The 17698-nt window shown below is 39.0% G+C and overlaps 3 protein-coding genes across 3 annotated transcripts in view; 2 read left to right on the top strand and 1 right to left on the bottom strand.

Moving 5' to 3' along the window:
- The first annotated feature begins 42 nt into the window (after positions 1–42).
- On the top strand, positions 43–6740 carry wsb2 (WD repeat and SOCS box containing 2). The gene is made up of 9 exons (XM_010773202.1): positions 43–250; positions 476–644; positions 1625–1833; positions 1932–2063; positions 2888–2988; positions 4097–4293; positions 4607–4696; positions 4783–4899; positions 6056–6740. The coding sequence occupies exons 1-9, from the start codon at positions 211–213 to the stop codon at positions 6267–6269; spliced, it is 1269 nt and encodes a 422-aa protein (XP_010771504.1). The 5' UTR covers positions 43–210; the 3' UTR covers positions 6270–6740.
- rfc5 (replication factor C (activator 1) 5) lies at positions 6634–11271 on the bottom strand. Its single transcript, XM_010773203.1, has 11 exons — positions 11125–11271; positions 10366–10430; positions 9804–9940; positions 9600–9679; positions 9396–9469; positions 8786–8945; positions 8350–8431; positions 8076–8205; positions 7662–7739; positions 7365–7419; positions 6634–7218 (listed from the first exon to the last, which is right to left on the bottom strand). The coding sequence occupies exons 1-11, from the start codon at positions 11169–11171 to the stop codon at positions 7119–7121; spliced, it is 1008 nt and encodes a 335-aa protein (XP_010771505.1). The 5' UTR covers positions 11172–11271; the 3' UTR covers positions 6634–7118.
- Positions 11272–12945: 1674 nt separating this feature from the next.
- Positions 12946–17698, top strand: part of LOC104947227 (kinase suppressor of Ras 2) — an 18056-nt gene continuing 13303 nt past the window's right edge. The window contains exon 1 of the mRNA XM_010773204.1: positions 12946–13626. Within this exon, the coding sequence (XP_010771506.1) occupies positions 13453–13626 (174 nt within the window). The 5' untranslated portion in view covers positions 12946–13452. The remainder of the gene's footprint in view (positions 13627–17698) is intronic.

Below are 17698 nucleotides of genomic sequence, written 5' to 3'. Positions count from 1 at the left end.
CAAAGTGACTCAGGCAACCGGAAATCAGCTGATCGTTTAGTTTCCCACTCGCACATTTTTCACATAACAAACAGTGTATCGCAGGAACAGACAAGTAGCAGCTCTGTCTCGGGACACAACACACTATCCTGCCCGCGTGAATGGACGACTGGAGACGAACACAGAGCAAGATTCCAGGAAGTTAAAAGCGAAGAATGTGATAAAGAAACGATGTGCTCCACGGGAACCAATGCGGAGCTACAACAGACATGTAAGTCGTCGCATAGTTATTAGGGATATTATTTGCGAGCTCCGTCATGTTGTCATCGCAACGCTCAGTTACCAGGCAGCGGTTAAACCTCCGGGGGAAAATGCAGCACCGAGCGGGGGTAGAGGGTTTGTTATTATGCGGGGGGAAGGCGCTGTCAGGGCCAGGGGCAGTGAAGGATGAATGTGTCAGCCCCTGAATTTATGTCGCCCTTCCGTTCTCTTCCAGCGTCCGACCCGGCTCTGGTGCTGGAGCTGAAGACCAGGCGTCCTCCGTCCCTGGAGGGCCGAGCGGGCTGTGAGACCTGGAGCGTGGACTTCTCCCCGGACGGAGCCTGGTTCGCCTGGTCGATGGGACACGGCATCGTATGGGTGGTCGCCTGGCCTCTCGACTCCGAGTAGGTTTACCTGCATTTAATCCACACGACGCGTTCAGGTGTCCCTCGTACAAACGGGCTTGTGCCACATACATTGGGATAGGGCATAAATACTGATGTCTGTTTGACTTGACAAACAAATTATAAACTAAAATAAATAGTACAAATATGACGTTACATTAACGCATATCTTTGGGGCTATATCTCTGTACATTGCATATTACTTAAACATTTACAAATAACAATTTAACAATTCAAATGTAGTTTAGGGCCTACATATAGCATCTAAAAAAAGGTCTTTCATTTTAATTAAGGTATAGTGTAAATATTTTTTAATTTTGATTATATAGATATTTTTTCGTTTATTATTATTATTATTATTATTATTATTATTATTGAACTTGCTCTTATTTATGTATCTCTTATTGTGTTTGTTTTCCAAGTCTTTGTGATGAACACTGGCATTAGGAAAGTTAAGGGTAGGGTAACATGTCATTATGCAATAGGAATAAAACATGATGAAACTGAATGAAGAAACTACCTGAATTAAATGTAAAAAGCACCTAACGAAACTTCAAAATCTAAAGTAGATGGACAGTTTAAATATGTATTGGATTATTTTACAAGTGAATGGATGTATGTACCCATTTAGTTTTATTTATTCATACATTTTCTTTTGAAGTGCCTTATTTATTTATGTATTTATTCATATTGAACATGTTGGGACTCCATATGCTCTGTGCTACCAATATGATACCTATATTAAGGTACCGATTACTTTTTTTCAAAACATACCAAATTCCTTCATGCATCAATGATAAAAAATGAAAGAATAGAAAATGGAAGATCATAACATATTCAATCAAAGAAAAACTGAACTGCTAATTCTTATTATGAGTTCTTATTTCCAACAAAACTTAAAGGCAGCATATCCAATCTCCAGCTCTAGCATCCAATTTGCCTTTTTTTTTATAGTATATCTGGATTCTTCTCACCCACAGAGACAGTCAGAATGCAGAGATCGATCGCGAAGACAAGAGCTTCAGTTGTGGCCATCCAGTGTGGGGCCTCGCCTTCGGACCCAGGCCTCCAAAATCATCAGCTGTGGCCCGCCAAGCTAAAACAGGGAAAACATCAAAAGGGAGCAAAAGCCTGCTTCTGGCCACGGGCTTAGAGAACGGGGTGATCAAAATCTGGAATGTGTTAACAGGTGAGATCTCTATTCCTGCTGGTGACACTCTCACCTGCACTCTTTTTTTTAATATTTTTCAAATCTGTTGTGGCTGATTTTGAATGTTTTTGTTTCAGGTGATGCTGTGTTTGATCTCCATGGCCACGAAGGTGTTGTGAGGGACCTGGTCTTCCCTCAGAATGGGACGCTCACACTCATATCGTCCTCTCGGGACAAGACTTTGAGGATTTGGGACCTGGCTCAGAAAGGTGCACTTTTAATGGCTTTAAGTTTAATAACTAATGTAAAGTCTAGAATGACAAACGCTCCAAAAACCAAATCCATGAGACAATCTGTCCTTTTTAGGCAGTAAGGCTAGAGAATCATCTTTTTATTTTAGCATTGTTTTCCAAGTTCCCTTATGATCAGGCTGTCTTAGAAATCGTTGTTTTTGGTACAAATACATGAAATGTGAAACTTGACATTTAGCATAAGCAAATCCATTTTATTATTTGACAAATTAAGACCTTGCCATTTGATTAAGTTGAAAACATGGCCATTTATTTGTTTGAAAACATCATACCTTTTAGGTTCAAGGCTTTCCTTCAGCTGTCTTTCTAATGTCGGAGCTTCCTTGAACGCAACTATATTAAACCGTCCCTGGTTAAACATTAAGACAATACATGATCTCTGGGAGGTGTTGCCAAACAGGTTTCAAAGTTGTGCAAATTGATTGGATATTGACTTAAACCAGTGGCTGCCTGGAAGTTTGAAAATAAGGCTATAAAGTTTCATGGTTTAAATGATAAATGATATATAAAAAGTGGTAGTAAGCATTCAATGTTATTGTTGTTGTTCTTTAAATCATTCCTTTTCTGCCTGTTTCTCTTCATGTATCACTTCCTGTTTTTTTACTGAACTGAACCTCCTGTTCAATTCCAGGAGGTTAAAGCAAACATATGTTCATTTCTACACATACGAGTCATGTTCTCCACAACTTCAGGAGCTGATAGTTTGAAAAGCTGTTTTTCCTTTTTCTTCATTTAATCCCATTGATGATTTTGTTGTAAGTCTGTCTGTATTGTGTCTGTAGGTAAAACGGTGCAGGTGCTTTCTGGCCATAAAGACTGGATCAGCAGCTGCTGCGTGTCCTCAGACTGCAGCATGATCGCGTCTGTCGGCAGATTTGACAGAGTGAGTTAATGATTGTAAATTGTGTTTTCATATTCTAGGCGAGGACAGACACAGCGACACAGAAACAAAAAACTGTGCATGTCATTAGGACTATTTTTGCTATACACTTTCATTTCAGATTCAGAAGTCTTTCTCATCCATCATTCATGTTACCATCATTACGCATGGGGGCAAACTGTCGTTGTCTCAGTACAGTAAAATGGGACACTTTTCCCTGTTGCACAACACTCATAGGAATTTAACTTTTTTTCTTGTTCGCATAAAGGTTTCTTTGTTGATCTTTGACATATTGGAATATACAGGAAGAATTTGAGGAATTTACAAGTTTTTGGTCACAAGTCTGTTTTTGTTATCATTATTGCAGCATTTCCTTTTGATGGATAATGGTTTAATTCACTGGTTTTTGACAGGCAAGGTTAAACTGAAGGTCAAGATAGGTGTAACTAAATTGCATATAGCTTTTAACATGTATTTCAAATGGGGATTATGCTTATTAAATGTGATTGGCTTATCTCTTTCTTCTCCTGTGTGTAGTTGTTTTAAGCCTGACAGAAAGTTTAGCAGTTTGTCCTTTGAGTTCTTCCCACTCCTGTCAAGCTGCGAACTTGACACCTTTACAATCGCAAAAAAAAAGCAGACAGCTTAACATTGTGTAGTGCCAGACTTTTAGATCACAATCATAGTTTAGCTGCGTGTTCCAGCCTGTCCTGTTGGCATGGACTGACTCAGAGTGAGGATCAAATCACTAGATTGTTTTGGCAACCTCTCAAATATTTGCAAAAGGCCAAAAATAAATTCAATCAAAAATTAAACCTATTTACAATCAGCTTGTGGTGCTCAAAGCACCAAAAGAAATGTATTGGAAAAATTCCACAGCGATGTCTCTTTCCAGAAATCATGATCAAAAGATAATCCAAAGACGTTGTTGTGAGCAGTTTCATGTAGGAACTATTTTCTCTCTACCAAACTACACCTGCCAACTGTATCACTCCGCAGAAAGGAGCAGACGTGGTTGTAGTTCCTAAATGGCCTATTGTCCAAACACTAAATATTTCAAATGAAATACAAACCTTGACTCTTTAACCCTTTTGTGATTTAAATGTATCAGATGGTGTGTCTGTGGAGTCTGCGGTCATACACCTTCATCAGAAAGCTGACAGGAGGAAACTACAAGACCTTGTTCCTGCTGTCCTCCTGTGACTTCTCTCCTGACGGAGCGGTGCTCGCCACCGCAGCGTTCAGCGGCTCGAGCTGGTGGATCGACCTCTGGGACCCGTACACCGCAGAGAAACTGGCCACTCTGGTGTAAGTTTACACTCAGCCTATACAGTCTTAAAATGAACTGAACATTTGGATCTGTAAATTAATTGCAGTCGATTCCCAAAACTCATATGGTGGCAAATGCATTCTGGACTGCACTGTTTTGACAGACATGAAGACAGTAAATATCATCATGCAGGTAAACGGTTTTAAATACAGAAGTAGGAACCAGACACAGCCTTGTGCACTTCCTGAAATATTTTCTCATATCCTACAAACTGTTTTTGTATTTTGAAGTTGAAGTATATAGTACAGGGCATAATGATTCATGAAATGTCCTTATTTCTTTTATCGACAGTGACTATTTTAATGATATCGGGCAAAATCAAATCTCCTCAATACAGTTCTCTCCCAACGGTTTGCACTTGGCGATGGTGACTGACGACAGGTGAGTAGTTGGTCAGCTTCATCTTATAAGTCTTTTATGATTTGTTATTTAAAGAATGATTTCAGACAGATGTGTTGTGTGTGCAGAGCTCTTCGGATCTGGGAGCCCGGACAGAGGGGCATGGTGATGCAGACGAAGTCCGACCGAGCCTCTAACGGACTCTGCTGCAAGTACCATCCACAGGGGGGAGTGATTGCAACAGGGTAAACACCCTTCATCACAATTTTAATATGATTTGATTATGAATCTCTCACTACTAATAAAGTACAAAAGTGGATTTAGATATGGTGTACTTTGGTGGCTGAATTGATCAGAGACTTAAATTCACAGAGGTGGGATTGGATGTTAATGGTCACAATGAAAATGATAAATATCAAGTCATCAATAAAACTTCTTAACACACTTCTCTGTTAGCAATTCAAATGCTAAACATGCAAACTCTCCCTTTTTAATCCAAACAATAATTAGTATATTGAATTAACTTATCAAGGACAAATGTCAAACATTTGCAGGTTCCAATTTAACAAATGTAGGGATTTGTAATGTCATGTTAAGTGAATCTTTTGAATAATTCCTTAGATATAAGAAAGATACACATTACTCTGAAAACACATTTTTCCTCCTACAGCAATGGCTTTAAAAAAAACTCCAATGCCTTTACATCTCCACCACTTAGCTAAAGGCAGCCTCTTGTTTGGCATGACAGTAAATAGTGTCTTTGAGCGACAGTCACAGCATTCCTTTTCTAATACATGTAAAAACTTCCAAAATATATGAGTAGGGTAGCTACTGATGTGTTCTGTCATAAAGCAAACACATATAAACATGTTAAGATATGTTTACCTCTTTACGCGTGAGCAACACAAGTCCATTTTGTAGCTTTCATGTTGTCTTACCTTGATGTTTATGATATGCAGACCGTTTTAAAATACCCAGCCTACTGACCAAACTACCCACTTTTTTGTTTTAACACTGATAAACTGAGAACTTGACCTCAAATTAATCTTTACCTTCCATAGGCCTTTTCACTCATCATCTACAATTAAACAGTACATGTCAGAATGTGGACTGACTGATATCTTGAGAATTCACAGCCCAAACAATAGATACTGTTTTTACTCCTCTTACCAAAAGACTTACTCCAGTGTTTCTTATCTATGATCAACAACTCACTCTGAGTCCAACATCCATAGTATCACAATTTCTCCGATCACCTTTAATAACTAAATTAATAACAGAAGTTCATTCACACCCACAACCAAGATGGCACTTCAACACATTACTCCTGAGAGACCCAGATTTTAGTATTTATTTTTCAGCAGCAACCTAACTCACACCAACAATCTCCTCTTGTGACAGAACCAGAGACGGCCATGTGAGGTTCTGGAGGGGGCCCAGGACGGTGCCCAGCCTTTGCCACCTGTGCCGATCCATCCTGCGCCAGTCCGTCTCCACACACCAGATGGAGCCGCTCCCCCTCCCCAAGAGGATCCTCCAATACCTCACCTACAGAAACATCCCAGAGCGCCTCAAGACCTGCTGCTCGTCCGACGAAGAGGACTGGGAAGGTTGAATAGGAAAATTAACACGATGCAACAACTGACATTTACAGCGAGAGATTGTCATGCATAATAATGATTTAACAGAAATAGTTTTGTTTACGGATTTAGATATTTTCACAGCTTGATTTAGCACATCTGTAATGTACTTAAGATTCACCATTCCTACATCAAGGAATTCATTTATTGCACTACTACTGTAAGATGATGCATATACACTTAATGTTCACATGCTATATAACTTGAATATCACCATTTTATACTATTAATTTATTGTGTAAATATCATATGTACATCTAATTTATGTTTATAATACAGCAGCACTACTATTGTTCTTGCACATATTAATTGTTAATATAAGATAACAAGAAACTTCACTTATAGGAAATAGTTTTATTAAACAGATTCAAACACAGGTACATTTTGTACAGTTGTTATTACAGTTTGGTTGGATGTGTAACTTTGTGACATTTCTTTAATATCTTTAAACACATTGCATATGTTTGATGTGTTACTGAGTTGCTCTTACACAAGAGACTAAATTAAGTTTTCGAAGTCCGTATTAGCGCCCAAAGGATTTTTGGTTTCTAAAGTTATGAAGACTGCCTTCCATTTTTTTATCTCAGCTTGTTTGCAGATGTGAGTGACTAAGATGGCTGTGAGCGTTTTCTTTCTTCGCTGTACATCAACTCTACGGAGCGTTGGTGGACACTTCAGGGCATCTGTTTTCTTTCTAAATAAGCAAAAATGTGATTCCACCGATTTGACCAACATGAAAACAAACTGGTAAAAACGTTTGTCTTCACCAGTGGTTTGCTTTTAAGAGACAACATGTTGTTGTGGGGTAAAAGCGGAAACTGTATCTAAGAGGCCTCGCTGACCACGATGTCTCTCACGCCTTGGAAAGCTGCCACCATGGAGCTCAGCTGGATCTTCTCGTTGGTCCCTGAGGCGAGCCTGTGTCTGAGGAAACGACACATGGTAAGAACAAAAGCAACTTTTCCAGTAAACATCAGAAATGTTCATGATATAAAGAAACACATGCATTTGATTACTTGTATGTAAAGTCATGTTAATATAAGACAGAAAGCACAGGTGATCCCACTTACTCAATGTCAGCCAACTTGATGAGCAGACCAATCCGAATAGCTGGAGGAAAATCCACTGGGGGGGGGAAGAAAAAATTATTCACATGCTTGTCTAGAACCACACTACCGAAAAACATAGCATATACTGACACTAACCATGCAAGCTCAGTGGGAAACAGCAACCAAAAGCACCTACGGTAACTGTTCTTACCTGGAATGATCTAGTATTACTTTAGTTTTAAACAAAACATTTATTTTCCCGTCACAAATATTGCTAATAAATATATATTTATTAGACATGTTACCATGTGGTCTTACCTCTGTGTATGAGCAGATGAATCTCAGTGAGAATATCATGCAGGGCCAAACCCTTTAAAGTCTTCAGCTGAAGGATTTCTGAATGAGGTGTTAAAGAACTGCAAAAAACAAACTGAACTCTTTTTAAAATATTTAAAAAAATTAAACCCATCCTTTGCAAACATTATATCAAACTGTGTAATACATGCATAGCGTGAGTAATATGCAAGTGTTCCGAAGGCTAATTTTGGACATTTGAATATCTACGTTCTACTAACCTCACACTAGATAGTGTCACTCGCAAGAAAATACAAGATGTTCGGGATGTTGAGCTTTTTCTAATATTGTACAGAATAACACTAAACATAAACACCCTTTGCCTATCAGGATAATCACTCGGGAAGCTCTACTGTATATAATCAAAGTGAAGGATACGCTTGTACGCTGAGGTGAAGTCTTTGTTGAGCGACCAGTCGAGGATGTTGGCTATATCTGAGCGGAGGGGGTGACCTGTGCAGGTGTACACCGTGTCCTCTGTCACCTTCCCGTACGCCATGCTGGTGCTCTGAAATCACACAGGTGGAATACAGTTAGTGTTGTTTACACCTATATAATAACAACAGGTGTAATATTATGAATAGAAAAAAACACTGAAACTTCAACGCAACAGCGACAACACCTCAATTGTAAAGATCATATTTGGTTGTACCTGCAGTATGTTGAGCGATCTTCTCATATCGCCTGATGATAAGGTCACAATGGCCTTCATTCCACCTGGATTAATGTCGATACTGCCAAAAAACAATAACAGTTTAAATTAAAAGTCAGATCATTGTAAAGCGTCACTAATTATTCAATTCAAATGTATGTAACTGATTATTTTGTGCAGTAGGATCATTTCCTTTCGATCCTGTGCTGTAAAATAGCATTCTTCCTTTGAAACTCTAACAAGTAGATTAACAAGAAATAAAATGATATTTATCAAATGTATATATTTTTATAACGAAGGATATCATTTTGACGGTGTTCGGCAGTACCAAATATCGGAATAAATGTAAAAACGATTTGTTGAAAATAACAGCGTCATCAAAATCTCTTCCTCCTCAGACAGTTATAACAGAAGATGACACGTGAACGATTCCCACCTCTCCTGCTGGACCACGTACTCCAGCCGAGGGATCATCTGGTCTGGGGACAGCGGGCCGAAGCGAAACCTGGTGCATCGAGACTGCAGAGCCGGGATGATCTTGGACAGGTAGTTGCAGATCAGACAGAATCGAGTGTTTTCTGTGTACTTCTCAATCACTGAGAGAGGGACAGAGAGAGCAGGGATTAGAAACAAGATTATGTAATGTAAGAGATACATTGTTGCATCTAAAACCTACTCTTTTAAAGACTATCACATCTGACAGGTCTCCGTTTTGTCAAAGTCCTCTCATAGAACACATGTTTAAAACCTAGGAGAGACTTATTGATAGAAACAGGATTTTTTGAAGTACTTGCAGATCACATGCAAGTCACTGCATCAAGAAACTACACACGTTTGTAAGCATTTATATGTCAAATTATTAACACAAGGTAATGGTCAGATGATTCCACAAAGTTTTCAATACTTAAAAACAAAAGCCTTCAATAGGAATTGCCTTCAAAATTGATTTCTGGGTGTACAAGCAGATTTTCTTTAATTCACAAGTAGCCAAATGGTCTGGCTGCCCACTGTGAGCTGTACAACGCCCGGCTGAACAGATGGCTTACCTCGCCGCAATGCATTCTGGGCATCCTGGGTCATGGCATCGGCCTCATCCAGTATCACCAACTTGAAGCCCTTCCTGGAGGACAAGAGGAGCGGACAATAAGGCAGCAATTGAAATTATTCCGGGTGCAGATAAAAGGAAAGAGCTTTAAGAACGCAACAGGAGGTATGTGAAAAGAGTAGAAGAATAGATTTGTGTATCTTACTTGAAGATGGTCCTGGTGCTCGCAAAACTAAGGACAGGACCTCGTACAACATCAATACCTCTGTCATCCGACGCATTTAGCTGTAACACAAAATAAGTTAAATATCAAATAGAAGAACCTCAGAAGATATCAGGTGAAAGGAGAAGCAAAAAGCTCTCACATCCCAATAAACCAAAAGCTTTTAATAAAAGAGCTGTAGTTTACCTCCAACACCATGGAGGTGAACTCTTTTTCCTTGTACAGCTGCTTGGCACAGGCCAGGATGGTGGAAGTTTTTCCTGTTCCAGGAGGGCCATAGAACAGGAGATGGGGAAGCTTTTCCTCACTGATAAACTTCTGGACTGAAAGGATCAAAAACATTGGAAAGAGCAGGAACTAAATCAACAATCTGAATATGACATGGTTATTTTGAATGGTACCATTAATTTTAAGCATGAAGTCAATGTATAAAGCTGTGGCTCATGTACAACTGATGATTGAACTATTGATGGCTTTTACAGTAGTATATAGTAGACAACAAAAATATGAGTTAGCAAACTGACAGACAGCAGGTAAATGCGTAAACACATTTATAAGTTAACTTTAAAATTGTGTGGTATCTTTGTTATTCATATTTCAATACACCTGATATGTATATGTTCCAAGTTGTTATAATAAAAAAGCAAAAATAACTGGAGAAGTTGTGTTAATGAGCAGGGTTACTGATGAACCCTGTTGTGCAGCGGCTTTAGGAAGAAGGATCATATGTATTATTCTACATACTTACTGGTGCTTAGAATATCTTTGTGTGAGATCAGATCATCGAGCTTCTGTGGTCTGTATTTTTCAACCCTTGAATATAAAGCGAAAAGACATCGTCCAAAACATCAATGATGTAAATAATAAACCAATACTTCCAATTTCTAAATGACTTATGCCTGCAAAACGTAGGAGTGGTTGGCATAAACACATTACAAGTTAATTTAACATAAATATCTCAAAATTACATTAGCCACTTGTTAAGCCCCCATAACATCGTTGTCGGTACTGATCCAAACTACAGAACGAACTTCATTAAGAGTTTCTCTATTTTAAAGCATCTGTCTCAACGATTTGGATACATATGCAATAAGTTTTTACTTTATCGACACTTCAAATAGCTAAGTATCAAGTTTCAATTCGGCATCTTTATTTTGCACCATGCACCAATATATTAAATACAATTTCAACTTTGTAATTGTTAATTAGGGGCCGCAACGTGTCCGGCGAGACAGTTGTATCAGCTGGCAAAAGGCAATGCTAAATGCATCAACTGGCTACTATGTATGCCGAATGTAAAACAAGCTCACACAGATTAAGATTAAATATTCCTTTTATAAGTATTATTCATATCTAACGTTGTTTGTATATGAATGAAGAACTAACGCTGGTGCATCCACATGCAGTAGCAAGCTGCCTTCTTGATTCCATACTAATGTTATGTAGTTTAGCTAGCTAGCACTAACTTTTCCAACCTATTTGTGATGAACAACGACTCTGAACTCACCATGGTAAGTTTCTGCTCTGTAACGGCAGTTTACTTGAGGAAGACATGTGCCCTGTTTTTGTATACTTAGCTCCGAGCTAGCTAAATACATTTAGTTTCGGGCACCCTCGGTTTGATGCTGGTGGCCGTGTTTGGCGCGCTCCACAACAAAAACGTGCGTCAAACGTCACGACGTACAACCAATCCCATCAGTGTGCGAGCACATATGGGCGGGGTTTTGGGGACACGACTTCCCTCTGTAAAAAAGTAGTGTGTAAAATGAGAAGTTTCACAATTACAGTTAAAAAAGCGTTATACAATGCATGCAGATATGTGGGTGATAACGGCTATTACATTTATGTAGGCAGGTGACGAAGAAAAAACACATTTTCTCGTGTTACTCTCATCGAAAATATCCAGTGTCCTAATATAACATTCAGCAGGTCCTGTATTAAATTATCCAAATATGTTGCACAGCTTAGAGCCATTTGATGAAAAGATTAAACATGTTTTGTACACATATTTTCTCAACTAGCTTGGTATTTTTGTGGAAAATTTGGCAATCGAATATTCCTATTTCTATACATATATCAAAAGGTGTAATGTTGCTGCATTTCCTCTGAAGAGCATGAATAGCTTGCATTTAGGTTATTACCCTATTTTATCCAATTTCTTATAGCAGTAGTTTACAACCTTTTTGGCTTGTGTCTTATATAAAAAATATATGTAAAATATATTCTTTATTTCTTAGGACTTAATTTATTTTGTGGTCTTTTAGAGTTACCATGGGAAACTGTAAGATGCCCTTAACCCCCGGGTTGTGAGCACATATCTTATAATGAGATGGAAGATTTCAATAAAGCGTGATAATTAATATAATGAATTCAGACTTTACATGTATTTGTATTGTTTCTCTTTTGTCTTTTAGAGAAACTAACTATCCTACAGAAGATGCATCACAGCCAGTTTTCTGTTTTTGTCCATAGGTCAGTTATTGTCACCTCTTGGTGAACTCTTAACTATTGAATATACAGTTCCCAAAGTGCAAGCCTTTTATAGGAGACACAGATATGTGTGGAATACGCCGCATACACAGTTTTTAACTGTGAAATGATGACATACAACATAATAGAAAGAAAGACGATTTTACTTTGTTTATCTGTTTTATTTGAGTTTTTCTCTTTTGTTTTGATTTATTTAATTATTGTAAAGGCCTATTTTCTTTGCTGAATATATATGGGAATAATTTTATTTTACTTAACCTACCAGCCGAATGACATCAAGACATAATCAAGAGCAGTCTTCTTCACAAAGATATCGGTTAGAAAATGTGAGTTTAAAAGGGGGCTAAGTGGCTTAAGGGCACACAACAATAACACCAGTTATAAAGAATGACAACACATTTCTAGTAAACAAGTATAACACTTAAAGTCAAGTTTATCCAAATATGAGAAGACTTCCAAAATGTTATGATGTTGTCAAATATTAAACAATTCAAATCAATTCATTAAAAAAAACTCTAACTTAAAGTACAATCACTGTAGTCACGAGAACATAAATTGTTTCCCATAAAAATACATACAAAAAAACAGAGTGTATAGGCTGCATAGGCTATGTGTATGTGTGGGTGTCCTGTATGGTAGAGTACACATCTAAATCTGTTTACGATTTATTATTATTATTATATAAAGACCCGATCTTTCCTCTACACATGTGAAAAGTGTTCCTTATTCAAGCCTGTCTGTTAAAGCAGTGAGCCCACCGCACTTGGCACTGATCTCGCGAGAGTGGCCCCTCACGGCGGTGCCTGGGTGATGCGATGCTGTTGCTGTGGGTTTGATTGACGGGAAACATGTCGGTGTGGTGGGAGCGAACCGGGATGCAGCTGCTGCCAAGGGAGACAGGGAGTACCTGCATCCAATCCACACATCAGCACCTTTAAAACCGTCAGGTTTTCCCCTCAGATACGTCTGCTTATGATGCGCTCAACTGCTTCTATTTAAAAAAACAAAACATCCATTTAAAACGAAGGGGCACCCAATGGATGCTGTGGCAAACCGTGTAGTCCCGCTCGGTATCTTCATATTGTGTTTGATTTAGCCTACAATCAGAGACACCTTGATGAAGCAGCAGGAACTACGAGGACTGTTGTTGCAATGGAGTCGACTCTCTCACGGCTCAAACCGCGTCTGTAAACCTACAACATCTCGTTTCATGGCGTTTTGCAGCAGGTTGCTCTGTTCCGTGGGCTTCTCCACGTTTCTTTTCTGAATAATTTTTTTGTTGTTTTTTTATTTAAATTTTTTAAGCGCAAAGGGGGGGAAAAAACCGACCACTGCTCGCAAAACTATGAACGAGGAGATGACAAAAAGCGAGGAGCAGCATCTTAGTTTGCAGAAAGCCTTGCAGCAGTGCGAGTTGGTGCAAAATATGATCGACATAAGTATTTCTAGTTTGGAGGGTTTACGGACCAAATGTGCCACATCCAACGACTTGACACAAAAAGAGATACGAACGCTGGAGGTAAGCACCATTTGAGCGGAATGACTGAAATACTGCTGTGCATCTTCATCAAAATCAATACGGAGGGCTGTCACCGTATTTTATTTATTTCTAGGCCACTATGCATATTTTCCAGTGCCTTATCCACCACAAACTGCTTTTCCACTATCGGGGTTGCCATTGCATTCTTATGCAAATATTTCCACTGCTATCTGTTTTGTGCAGTGCAATAAATCAAGAGGCTACGGGGCTGCAGTGGGCTGTTATAGACTTGCGCATTCTGCAGGTGGCGGGGAGAGAAGGTAGCTCTTCTCCATCATAATAATATCTGAGGCAGCCGAGGCCTATAGGCTGCCCGTGTTTACAATCAATTACCAATATGCCAGCCTGCGTATCTGTCCTCTTAGCGCATCCAGGCCCTGCTGCTGTTATGCAAGGCGAGCAGATTACTCAAAATTGTTACAAAATATCGTTATCCGTTTAATTGGCCCGTGGGGTATTCCGTAAATTGCGTTACGTAAGCGCCATCATATATCAGTATTGTGTTTGAGATGTCAGATTGTCCGTTTTTAGACCACTTAACCCCCCCCCCCACCACCACCACCACTAAGAGGCTGTTACGGGACATAATGCCATAAAGTGCGATAAGGTCACTGAAAAGTCACTATTAAGCAGTGCGGACACAGCACACTATGGAGGGCCTGTAAGATGCCTAGGGAGATTAAAACAAATACCATTAAGTGCGATAAGGTCGCCATAAACTCAGCACTGAGCAGGGCTATCTGTGTGTACCATCAGACCACTTTAAGTCCCAGAGGGAATATAATGAGACATTACATAACAATAAAGTCACTTGTGAGTGCCACACACTAACCCCAACCCCACAGGAACATGAGGCTATAATATGTTATACAATGGATAAACACATGTTTTTAATACTGTGTCTGAGCTATTAAGTGAAGTTTGCAAGTGTTGCGCAGTCATTGGGACGGACATGTAATCCAAGAGTAGAGAACACTAATGTTAAGTAGACATGTTCTGCCATCATGAGCAGGCTACAGTGTGGAAATGTTCACTATGTTCCCAGAATTCCTTGCAAAGCATAGATTGTTCGTTGTAAGCATGACATAAGTATTGTTTTCATGTTACAACATTTGGACAGGGTTGTAACTTTGAAGGCAATTATAAATCCTTAATCATCAGCATATGCCATATTTATAACAACTTTTCCACATGGCAAATGAACTAGGTTTGAAGGGTTGAGACACCGAATAGTAGTAAGGCCATTTTGGGAAAGCAGTGAAAGGTGTTTTATTTTTTCTCAACCTTCCTTGTCATATTGTGAAAAGTTACATAAACATAAAAAAGGCAATGATATTATTCAAGTGAACATTAATGGTGTAGGCCTACAGTAGACGTTTGACTAACTTATTATCTTGTTATCCTATAATGACAACATGACGACAAAACATTAGCTGTGCCATTTGGGATGTTAAAGGGACCTTGCAGAGTAATGCAGTAATGTTTGTATAACTTGTTCTACCAGACTGACATGCCACAAGCATAATGGTTAATGTGAAACATTTCTGATGATTGCAGGGGACGGTAATGTCGAAGTCAAAGCCAATTGCAAGCTGGATAATACAGACTCCAAAACATTCATAAGTTATTAATTTGTTTATACCTGATCTATTGAACTGAATTAGGGAATGCATTGGGGGGTAGTCTTTGTTATACACCACACCAGTGGAACATCTGGCCTCTCTTACTGTAGTTCTTCAAAGTGACTCTGCTCTGCAGCAACATATCTTGAACATATTAATTTCTCTCTCATCATGTCTCTTACATTTTATGAATTGTTGTCTATAAAGTTGTTTCACTCTGCTCTTTTAAGGAAACATTTCCTATAATTTACATCATTGGAAATCTTAAGGTTGGTGATGGACAAATTATATTATTGTGTTTCATAGCATTTGCCATGTTTCCCAAAAATAACATTCCCTGAGCATTCTGCCAAGCTATTTTACTGAAAGCTGCAGTATGACAAAAAATATATAACAGTCCAAAATAGGAGCCAAAATGAGTGAATCCTGGGAAAAATGAAAATAATCTTTAACTCCCCCCAGACATGTTTTTAATTAAGTATGTGACAAAAGGCTACCGTGATTGATATTTAGTTTATTATGGTTTTCCAACAAAAAACTGTAAAGGGGCTAGAATGAAATCTCTCTCCCCCTGGTATGTTCTGGATTTGGCACCGCCCACACCTGCTCGAGCTAGCTGACAGGTGCGCACATCGAAGCATGGGTCCTGAGCGATGCGTTTCGTTGTCTGGTCTATTTTCTTTGTTAGAAAACACCTGAGAGAATTAGCCATACATGTTTGACTCAGAGGAGAAGTCTGTTGTGCACCACAATCTGGGACTAGCAGACCTATCAGCATGGTAGGCCTAAGTGTAGTTAGCACGTTTTATTCAGCTCATGTTGTTTGTTAGCTTGTGAGCTTGTAACTGGCAGTGACTAGCAAAATGCTACAGTTTGTGAAACAAACAATGAATTGACTTGTTTTTGGAAACATGGAAGAAGATTCCAGGGTCAGTTTTAAATAAAAAAAATTGCACACTACCACGTTTGTACCATCTTTCTATGCTAATGCTATCTTTCAGTTTGTTGACAAGTCCACTCTCCGCGTGCAGGTTTCAGGTTTATGTGCAGGTGTTGTGATGCGCGTGACTGTTTCCTTATTGATTTGTGTCCAGCCTGTCCTCCTACAAAAAACGACGAAATAGGTTGATTGTTCAGCAGCTTATTACGACCCATAGTCCCGTTTTAAAGTGTAGCACCTCTAGTGGTCGTGTAATAAACAACATGCCCCCGTTGATTGCAAACGCTCCGGAGGGTCGTTTATTCACAAATAACCCTCTGGAAAATCCTAAATTGTAGGATAGTTTGGCCATTAAAATGCTTTTTGATTAGATTTCTAGCGAGAAGTGTATGTACTTTTAAAATCTACGTCCAGTGAATGTGTAGGAGTTTGATAGATATTACGAAGATGATTTGAGGTCCCGCCAGGAGAACGTGTAATGTCTTTACGCAGCGTCAATGTAAAGTTGGCGTCAACCCTCACGGGGTGAAAACAGTATTTCCGGTCGAGAAGTTTTCATAATAAAACCGGAAGTATTCCCCACACTGTCAAATGATTACATAGTGATATCTGCATTACTCATCCACTAAAAAACATCAGTTTATCCTTGTTAATTACACAATATTGATTGGTTTAAATTGTGAATAATGCTTTTGTGTTTTTAACCTTCGATTCGGAGAAACAAATAGTTTTTTCTGAGTTTAGACACTACAGAGTTTACGAAGACACTACACTACCCAGAATCCTCAGCTGTCGTTTGTGACTACAACATCCGCTTTCCTTTACAAACCCCATGATTAGTCCTCAAGCTCTGTGATTGGATGTTGGAGTAGCAGTGCGACAAGGTTACACCGAGCGTCAAACAGCTATTTGAAATGGAATGTAACCACGGCAGACTATCCAAAACTGGACTCGAACGGGCCCCGAACTACACATGCTGGCTGTGTTTCGCAACATGTTCTATGGCACGTCTCTACTGGGAATTGTAGTTTTAAAAGACGTTTTCGTATTTCCCATAATTACAAGTTGCCAGTATTAAACTGTGTACACCCCTGGAGGTTTAGGGGATACGACACACAGTGGTGTTATCAAATTTAAAACATATAATTAATAAATGGGTGAAAATTGCTTGTGTCCATAATCGGCAGCATTAATATCTACCCACATGACAGTTAAGGTCAGAAGAGCTTTATTTAACAGCTGGTCTTATGTCTGTGACCCCTCCTGTTGTTCATTGATAAGCCTGAAACATGCACTTGTCAAGGTTCAGAGGCAAATTTTGCAAATATGTCAGTAGCCATCGATCATCTTAAGATAAGATAAGATATAATTTATTGATCCCAAGTTGGGACATGTTTTAGTTACAACAGCATGTACTACTTTGTTCTACTCCAGTACAATTCAGAGGTTAACCTGGTATTTTTACTCCACTACATTTATTTTTAGTTAC

This window comes from Notothenia coriiceps, unplaced genomic scaffold (assembly GCF_000735185.1).
Source record: "Notothenia coriiceps isolate Sejong01 unplaced genomic scaffold, NC01 NC01_scaffold00012158, whole genome shotgun sequence".
Classification (NCBI taxonomy): domain Eukaryota; kingdom Metazoa; phylum Chordata; class Actinopteri; order Perciformes; family Nototheniidae; genus Notothenia; species Notothenia coriiceps.
The sequence above is the reverse complement of the archived record's forward strand: the minus strand, read 5'-3'. Positions and strand labels throughout refer to the sequence as shown.

Coding starts and splice junctions, on each gene's coding strand:
- rfc5 (XM_010773203.1), bottom strand. CDS start 11,171: ATGTCTTCCTCAAGTAAACTGCCGTTACAGAGCAGAAACTTACCATG. Junction 10,431..11,124: donor CAGAGCAGAAACTTACCATG/GTGAGTTCAGAG, acceptor TTTATATTCAAG/GGTTGAAAAATACAGACCAC. Junction 7,219..7,364: donor ATCAAGTTGGCTGACATTGA/GTAAGTGGGATC, acceptor TCGTTTCCTCAG/ACACAGGCTCGCCTCAGGGA.
- wsb2 (XM_010773202.1), top strand. CDS start 211: ATGTGCTCCACGGGAACCAATGCGGAGCTACAACAGACAT. Junction 2,989..4,096: donor CTGTCGGCAGATTTGACAGA/GTGAGTTAATGA, acceptor TAAATGTATCAG/ATGGTGTGTCTGTGGAGTCT. Junction 4,900..6,055: donor GGGGGAGTGATTGCAACAGG/GTAAACACCCTT, acceptor CTCTTGTGACAG/AACCAGAGACGGCCATGTGA.